Source organism: Carlito syrichta, unplaced genomic scaffold, assembly GCF_000164805.1.
Source record: "Carlito syrichta isolate Samal-C Ts95f unplaced genomic scaffold, Tarsius_syrichta-2.0.1 Scaffold100639, whole genome shotgun sequence".
NCBI classification, from domain to species: Eukaryota; Metazoa; Chordata; class Mammalia; order Primates; family Tarsiidae; genus Carlito; species Carlito syrichta.
The window spans coordinates 1-9,341 of record NW_007044735.1 but is presented as its reverse complement, the minus strand read 5'-3'; the positions used below and the strand labels follow the sequence as shown (position 1 = coordinate 9,341).

General features: G+C 54.9%; 1 protein-coding gene across 1 annotated transcript in view; it reads right to left on the bottom strand.

Moving 5' to 3' along the window:
* PRKAR1B (protein kinase cAMP-dependent type I regulatory subunit beta) overlaps nucleotides 1-9,335 on the bottom strand; it is a gene marked incomplete at its 5' end in the record, with an annotated part of 141,136 nt that extends 131,801 nt beyond the window's left edge. Inside the window, one exon of the mRNA XM_008064380.2 lies at nucleotides 9,171-9,335. Within this exon, the coding sequence (XP_008062571.1) occupies nucleotides 9,171-9,335 (165 nt within the window). The remainder of the gene's footprint in view (nucleotides 1-9,170) is intronic.
* Between the last annotated feature and the right edge of the window lie 6 nt (nucleotides 9,336-9,341).

Sequence of the window (9,341 nt, the reverse complement as noted above, 5' to 3'; positions counted from 1 at the left end):
CCCTACTTCTCGAAGCACCCCCCCCCGCCTTGGACCCTGCCTTCCTGGCTTCTGCCCAGGAACACCCTTCTGTGGGTCCTCTGAAAATGCTGGCACCCTCCAGGGCTCAGAGAGGGCCACCCATCCCCTCGTGTCCATCGACCAGCCGTTCTCTCGCCAAAGCCGGGGACTGCACACAGGGGCCCGCTCCCCGTCTCCACCGCCCTCCGCCAGAACTGCTCCCGCTCAGGACTCCCTCCTGCTGCTGACATCCATCAGAGGCCTGGGAATCCCCAGAGCTGCTCCTCTCCCTCCTCCAGCCCAACCCGTCTCTAAATCCTGCTCGTCTGCCCTCTGAAGGTCTCTCGCGTATTCCCCACCGACACCACAGCCCTCCCCTCGTTGAGCAGACTTGTGATGAACCAGGAACGAGCGCCTGAGGGCCAAAAGGACGGGGGCACCCGCTTTCCAGGGCGGCCCCGTCCCAGGCACCTCCAGCCTCAACCTGGCCACGTGGAATCCTTCCACGGCTCTGGCAGCCGCCAGTATGAGGGCCACACTCCACCTGGGACCCCAGCCCTGCACACCCTGCTCCTCGGGGCCATCCCCCTCTCTCCACCCTCCCTCTGCCTCCGGAGGCTCCAGCAGCTGCCCAGTCCTAGCTCCAGCCACTCGATGGCTCGGACTTAGCCCGAGCTGTCCCACCCCCCGGCCTCCCCCCCACTGCCGCCCAGGACTGCAGGCCGAGGGTGAAGCCAGCTTCCCTCTCAAGCCCCACCCCATGGAAGGTTCCTGTTCGTCCTTCCCCAGGGCAACGCCCATCAATCCCTCCTTTACATATGCCTCCTTCCCGGCATATGTGTTTCTGCGACTGCTGTCATCACCGTGACAGGTGACTGTCCACCCTCGTCCAGGGCTGAGATGACATCACTTCTATCTTGCACCCCAGTGGCCACCCCAGAACCCAGAGGTGTTGGTCGGATGGGCTGTCTAAGGCATTTACCAAACGCTGGTTATGTGGACTTGGAATTCCATTCCAGTCTGTCCCTCCGAGACTGCTGGGTGTTCAATAAACCAGACCATTCCATTTTCACCCCCATCTACCACCAGGACGCTGCCTGCCGTGCTGGTCACCAGCAACCAAGCTGAACTTCACAACAGAGTCACCAGCTCATGGCCAGTCCAGGTTGGCCCACATCCTCCGGGAGTGGTCATCCACATAGGTTGATACCCACCTCCGTGAAAGCCTCCCAGAAGAGCCAACCTGGCCACCCCCTTCCTAGGTGAGCACACTCCTTCCAAAAGTGAAATACAGTGTAACTTGTAAGAACTAACCCTGGCTTTTTTTCCCTCTTATCCAAATTCCTAACCTGGTGCCTGATAAGGACTCACCAGACAGGGTTTTATTACCCCATTACCCTATTTACTGAAGTTCATTTTCCAGTCTGACACTGATATAACATCACACAACAAATAAAGGAGGAAATCACAGCATTTTTTAATGACCCTGAAAAGCCACCTCTTGGGGACTCCCAGACTCTGGGCATTTGTTCTCTATTGATTTCCAAAATTCCTTTGATAGGAGCTACAAATTGCCAGTCAATAAATCCTTAAATCCACCTCTAATCTGCAAACTCCTGTTTGGAAATGCCACTCCTTCCTGAGCCTAACCAATAAAAATCTCACATGTATTGATTTATAGTTCTTTGTGACGTCTGCGTCCCTAAATTGTATATAACCAAGCTACCATTCAACCACGGTGGGCACACACTCACAGGACTTCCTGGGGACATATGCCACGGGTCCAGGTCCTCAAGTTGGCTCAGACTTAACCATCCTAAAATATGTTTTGGCACCTTTTTTTTAACACCTGTTTGTTTCATTGAAGATCAGCGAGTTGGCCTGGACCATCCGATGGTCCAACAGAAAGAGGAAAGTCACCCCTGACCAGCATTTGGGAGAAAACACCACTCTCCAGAAAGGGAGGAGACACCAGGCTCAACAAGAAATCATCGAACCCGCCAAAACATCATCACAAGAGCCAGTGCCTCAAGGGTTTGGAAAACTGGCAACGGGATGCATGGAAGGAAAACTGTGAATTCACTCCATCCCTGGGTACTGAACTGGGACAAGGGGTCAAGAACCAGGAAGGTGTCCAGACTCTCTGACCCAAGGTTTGGTTCCTGAGACATTTGCATATAATGTATTTTCAATCACTTCATCAGCATAAGTTGGAGTCTCACTCTGTCGCCCAGACCGGAGGGCAGGGGCCGCCCCCAGCCACCGCAGCCTCAACCTGCTGGGCCCCGGCGATCCTTCCGCCTCAGCCTTCCGAGTAGCTGGAACTACAGGCGCGCGCTACCATGCCCGGCTAATTTTTTGATGTATTGTAGAGATGAAGAAGGGAAAAAAAAAATACCCAAAAGCCATCAAACCCAAAACAACAGAAAGACAGTAAAAAAATTCACACTCATCCATCCACCTGATGGAATACTCTGTGACTGCAAGACACCACAAAAACGCTACTGAGAAGGGTGTGAAATGACATGAACGTACTCAATGAAGTGAACTATGTGCTTGGAAATGGTTACCATCGACCAGGCGTGGTGGCTCAACCTATAATCCCAGCACTTGGGAGGCCGAGGTGAGAGGATTGCCTGACCCCGCAGGTTTGAGACCAGCCTGGGCAACTTGGTGAGACCTTGTCTCTACAATAAATCACAAAAAAAAACCTAGCCGGATGTGGTGGCATGTATCTGTAGTTCCAGCTGTCTGGAAGGCGGAGGTGGAAGGATCACCTAAGACCAGCAGGTGGAGGCTGCGGTAGCCATGAGCATGTCGCTGCGCTCCAACCTGAGTGACAAGAATGAGACGCCACCTCAAAAAAAAAAAAAAAAAGAAATGGTTACCATCGTACATTTCATGTTATGTACATTTCACCACAACAAAAAAGCCACTAAGAAGAAAAATTTTTTAAAAATGCAAATGTGCTAAAGGTATCCACCTACAGATGTGTGTGCACGTATTGCCAAGCAAAAGTCCTCAAAAACACAGAGCTGGTTTGCAGTTGCATAATAGGTGTGTTTTTTTACGGCAGGATCTTTTCCTACTGTGGTTATAATTCATGATTAAAAGGATTGATGGCTCGAGAATCTCACACAGGTTTCTGAAAGATCACCTCTTGCTGGAGAAGGTCCTGTGCTGGCGTTTGCCTGCCAGGAAGGAGTATCTTACCTGCTTGAATGTCCCCCATGAAACAACTTGACCTTTTAGATGGTCCGAGATAAAGGGCGGGCGCACACGAGGCCTGAGCACTGTACAGGCCATTGGGGCAGTACGGTCTTCCCACAATGATAAGTGTGTCAGACCTCAGAAACAGAATCTCTCCGACCTACCCTTCCTCCTTTCACCTGCTTCAAGGCAGGACCCTGACCTTCTGCCTCTTTTCTGACTGTGGGTCTTGAGATCCTCTCCTGAGAGGGCCCCACCCTATACACTTGGGAAAGACTGATTTCACAACGCTTCCATAAAAACCCAAGAGAACAACTGGGTTCCAAAGTTTTCGGGTAGCTGAACATGTGGAGGTTCCTGGAGGCCAGCACCCAGAGGGGGCGAGGAAGCTCCCCCGCCCCCCTACCTCATCCTACACATCTCTTTGTCTGAACCCTTTACAGTTTCTTTTCCTTTTTGAGTTGGAGTCTCACTGTCACCCAGACTAGAGTGCAGTGGCCGCTCCCGGCCACCGCAGCCTCGACCTGCTGGGCTCCGGCGATCCTTCCGCCTCAGCCTTCCCAGTAGCCGGAATCACAGGCACCCACTACCACATCCAGCTAATTTTTGATTTACCTATAGAGACGAGGTCTCGCCAAGTTGCACGGGCTGGCCTTGAACCCTCGGGCTCAGGCAATCCACTCGCCACGGTCTCCCAAAGTGCTGGGATGACAGGCTGAGCCACCAAGCCCGGCCTACAGTTTCTTTTATAATAAACCGGTAACTGTGTTGCCTCAAGTGCTGCGAGTCACCCGGCAAGTTAATGGAACCCAAAGAGGGGGGTCACAGGAACCCAACTGGAAACTGGTTGGTCAGAAGTTCTGGAGGCGCGGACTTGCGACCGGTGTCTGCGTGGGAAGGAGCACGGTCTTGTAGGACTGAGCCCTCGCCCCGGGGATCCGACACGATCACCAGGCCGTCATTGTTGGGACTGAACCGATGACACCCGGCTAGAGCCTGCCGCATGGTGGTGGGGAGAGACCCCACACTGGTCAAAGGCCTGCTTCTGCGTGGAGGATCGCTGTGGTGTGACAGCAGAGGCAGACACGTGGTTGGGGGTTTCCTCCAGGGACCGGGCTGTCCACAGGCTGTGCAGGAGGCAGCCACATCCTAACGAGTGCCCCGCTGAGACCTCACAAACATGCGCCCTGCTGGTGACCCAAGTGGAAAAAAGCCCTCCCCCACCCCAGGGTTCCGCCCACCACCTGTCAGAGCTGGCCTTACGGGGAGAGTGGAGCCCCAGAGAGCGCCCCCCTCCAAGGAGCCGCAGGCCTTCCAGGGGAGGGAGTCCTGGTTCTACGGCAACCTTCCACAGCATCTCACTGGTCAAGAGAAAGGAGTGGAAAATGAGATGCCTCTGGAATTTCAGGGCTCGAGAGGCTTTGTGTTTGGGGATCGCCGCTCCATTTGAGGACCCACTGCGAGAGAAGGGACATTCTCCCCCATGAACTGCACCCGCACGTGAAGACTTGCATACAACTTCAAAGAATTCACAAAAGCACCTCAAAGGCCCGTACCAGCAGCAATTACAGAGAAAAGACACAAAAATAACCCATCCTCTCGCCCTGAGATGCCATGCTTGCCGGCATTTTGGGGTCCTCCCCGCAGGTTTTCTTTGCATGGACATCGCTGGCATTCCTGCCGACAAAAGCGGAATCGCATCGTCGACGAGATCTTGCAGGCTGTTATTTTCATGCAGCAACGGCTTGCTGTGGGGACGGCCTGAGTGAAACCGCCCTGCCAACCCCTGAGAAGGCAGCTGTGAACCGCGTCCCCCTGAAATAGATACGCTGGAGTCCTGACCTCAGAACGCCACCTCGTTTGGAGACAGGGCGTGTGCAGAGGCGATGAAGATGCACGGAAGTCAGGAGGGGCGGCCCTCGTCTAGAATGATGGCGTTCTTACGAAAAGGAGAGATGTGGACTCGGGACTGACGGGGGCAACGCCGTGGAAAGATGAAGGAGAAGTGGGGGATGCCTCTGTCAGCCAAAGGACGCCAAAGGCCACTGGCCATCACCAGAAGCTGGGGGGGGGACCCAGCACATTCTCCCTCCAGCCCCCAGGTGGAGCCACTCTGCCACACCTCGATGGTGGGCTTCCACCCTCCAGACTGTGGAAGGACACATTTCTGTTGTTTAAGCCGCCCAATCGTCCCTTGGGAGCTACAGAGGTGGCTCCAGGCCCTCCTTCGGACACGAAAATCCTCAGGTGCTCAAGTCTCTGATACAAAATGGCATCACATTTGCATTTAACCTATGATCATCCTCCATACACTTTAGATCCTCTCCAGAGTACTTATAACACTTAACGCAGTGCAAGTGCTATGTAAACAGTTGCTCTGCTGTATTGTTTAGGGAATGACGGCAAGAAGAAAGTCCGTACGGGTCAGTCCAGAGGGGCCCTGCACGCACAGAGGGCTGGCTGCACTTGGTTAAGGCAACCAGAGCAAGCAAACCCAGCAGCTGCGGCGACCGCCACTCAGGGAGGAAGGACTCCCACGATCCCCTTCCTGCTACATAGGAGAATACTCCGCTTGGAACCAGGCTTGCAGCCAAGGCCGCCCTTGTCATCTCGCCACCCACGGGCCATGGACCCGAGTCCTCACCTGTCAGAAGCAGGAAATGGGTCCCCTCCCAGAGTAGGTGTGAACAGGTCGTCTTCCCAAGCTGCACCCTGGCCCTCGCCTCTCCCCTGAGACTCACAGCCAGCTGCCTCCTTGGCAACTCACACCTAACACATCTGATACAGAATTCCTAATATTCCCATCCCACCCTGGTCCTCCCACTGTCTCCTTAATGGCCGCAGCACGCCATCCACTCGGTGGCTCAGACCAGACCCCAGGACTCGGAGTCCGTGCAGCTCTTGCCCTCACCCCCACATGCAGTCCGCCAGCAGGACCCAGCACACCCCCACCAGAGCCGAGGCCTCACCCGCCAGTGGGTTCTGTCTCCACTCCGTTCTGGAGTAAGCCCCCCTCTCAGGCCTTGACACCCACCTGCTAGTCTGCCTGCTTCGGTTTTCTGATGAGGACACCTCCCCCTGGGAGCTCCAGCTGCCTTCTGGACTTCTCTACATGGGGGGCCATAGAGCCAAGAGTCCATCCACACCTGGCCTCCCCCCAGGCTGCCTCCTCCTGGGTCCTCCTTGTTTTCCCGGGCTGGAAACCAGGCAGCCCCCAACCCCCAGCTCTCTCTCCCCAAATCCTGGCCATCATAAGTCCTGCCCACCCAGATCCTGGTGACCTTGACCCTATAGCTACTGTCTGTCATAGAGCTTCTCGATTTCAGCGCCATTGAGATTTGCGGCCAGATTGCTCCTGGGGCTGTTTTCGTACATTGTACGACGTTTCACAGCACCCCAGACCCCTACTCACTCAGTGACAACCAGCTGACAAAAGCCACCCCCAAGTAACACCCACAAAGGTCCCCAGTCAATACTGCAGCTCTAGTCTCACTCCCAGGCCTTCATTCAGGTTGGCCTGGGCCGGTCTTAGGCCTCCCAACAGATTCATCGGCTGCAAGCAAGGACGTCCTGTGAGGCTGGCTACCTGGCTAAGCGTCATTTGTGAACAGGCCATCAGGTAGCTCCAGGTCTCTCAAAGTCGCAGTTTGAGATGGAAAGGACCGAAAGGATGTGGCATGGCCTGCCTGACCCTCTCTCTTCAAAGGTGCAGGGAGCCAGGGTACCTCCTCTCCAGCCCTCAGCTCCCTTCTTGGGCTCTCGGGGCTCTCTACAATAAATCAAAAATTTGCCAGGCGTGGTAGCGCGGGCCTGTAGTTCCAGCTACTCGGAAGGCTGAGGCAAAAGGATCACCGGAACCCAGCAGGCCGAGGCTGCGGTGGCCGGGAGCGTGCCACTGCACTCCAGCCTGGGTGACAGAGTGAGACTCCAACTCAAAAAAAAAAAAAAAAAGATTTAAAACAGCGAAAGCTGGCTAGGGTGGATAAACAATCACACTCTGTGCAGGTGGGATGTAAAGGGAGACCGCCACTTGGAAAGCCCTTTGACAAGCCAGCAAGAGGACTCTGACCCAGCAATGCCATTTCTGAAAGGCCATCCTAAACAATACTACACAAAGAAAAAAAAAATCTAGCCTGGGCAAAATAGCGAGGCCCCATCCCTACATTTTTTTTTTTTAACTAGCTGGGTGTGGTGGCTTGCCCGCAGTCCCAGCCACTCCGGAAGCGAAGGCGGGAGGACCACTTGAGCCGAGGCGGTCAAGACCGCAGTGAGCTCTGATTGAACCACGGCACTCCAGTCCGGATGACAGAGCAACAGTCCATCTCTTTAAAAAAAATCCATGATATGTTGACACGGCATAATGGTTAATATTAAAAAATGGAAACAACTCAGTTGTCTACTCACGAAGGAAATGTTGAAAAAACCTTAGCACATCTTCTCCATAGAACATTACACAGTCACTTAAAGTGAGGTCTATGAAGAGCCTACAATAAATGAAAACTATACAATATCAAATGCATCTATAATGTGGCTACCACTACGTTTTTAAAGAACACAATGTTTGAGTAGGGAGTAGGTAGACGACAAAAGATTTGTATTCTTTCCGCTTCTGAACCTTTCTAATTTTTTTTATTTTTTATCTGTCTTCATTTATTTGTTAACTAGAGAAGGTCTTGCTATGTTGCCCAGGCTGGCCTCAAAGTCCTGGGTTCGTGCACCCTCTTGTCTCACCCTCTCAAGCAAATGTTTTATAACGGATCGTTGTAAAGGAAAGAAATAAATCCACTCCTTTGGGTTGGGACTATGTGACCACAGGAGGCTTCCATCAAAAGCATAAACATGGCTGGATAGAGACCTCTCGCTCACTGGTGCTCAAAGGCAGACCTTGGCCCAAACTGGGCTTCCCCCGTTCCATTTGGTCCCCGTGAGATATTGGGACAAGGGACCGTGCAGGTGTGACAAAAGGACCAAGAGAAGAAACCTGGGTGACGCCCAGAGAGGGCCTGGAGCCGGCAGAGCCCTAACTCAAAGGAATGGATTTCTTTCTTTCCTTTAAAACAGTCCATTAAAAAACATTTTGAAGTAATGATACAGGAGGCCAGGAAGGGGGTGAGAGGTACCATTCATGGAGGGATGAGTGATGAGGGGGTCTCCTCAGAAAGGAGGCGTGGGGGCTGGCCCGCCCGCCTCCCCACCACACAAGTCTGGGGGCATTTCTCCCACCGGCAGCTGCGCCCTCTCAGCCGCCAGGATACAGCGTGGAGTCCAACCTCAGATGCCCACATCACCTTCGCAATTTCTTTTTCTTTTCTTTCTTTTCTTTTTTTGAGCTGGAGTCTCCCTCTGTTGCCCAGGCTGGAGTGAGCGGCACGCTCACAGCCACGGCGGCCTCACCCTGCTAGGCTCAGGCTTTCAAGTAGCTGGGGCTACGGGCACATGCCACCGCGTCCAGCCAATTTATTGATGTATGGGAGAGACGCGGTCACGCCACGAAGCCAGGCGGGTCTTGAAGGCCCGGGCTCAGGCAACCCTCTCGCCTCCGCCTCCCAAAGTGCTGGGGTGACCAGCCTGAGCCACCGGGCCTGGCACAGCAATTTTCTTCCCTTGTAAGGGCCAGTGGCGTCCGGACCGAGGCCTGTCCCCGCCTCCGCCTCTGAGTTAGAAACCGTCCGTGGGCCCGTGAGCTTCCGTACAGTCCTCTGGACCACAAAGCCTGGACAACCTTCTGGGAGGCTCCGACGGTGAGGAACCCCCGGGAAACAAGAGGGCGAAGCCTGGCGCTGGAAAGACCGTGCCCAGGCGGGTCTCGGGTCCGCCCCGCGGCCCCGCCCGGGCTTCCGGAACGACGGCAGGGCCACCCTCCCTGGGGCATCAGCCTTCCGCCGCCCGCCGGCGGGACGGGAGGGAGCCCGGGCCGCCGGGCGGGCCTGCCCAGGAGGGCCGCGGCGGAGGCCACTGACCTGCTCCAGCTTCTCGAAGTGCTCCCGCAGGAACTTCATGGGGCGCTCGGGCTTGGCGACGCACAGGTGCACGATGCAGTCCTTGAGCGCCTGCTGGACGCCGTGCTTCTGCACGTAGAGCTCGCAGCCCTTCAGGCTCTCGTCCTCCTCGGGCGCGCGGGCGGAGGCGGA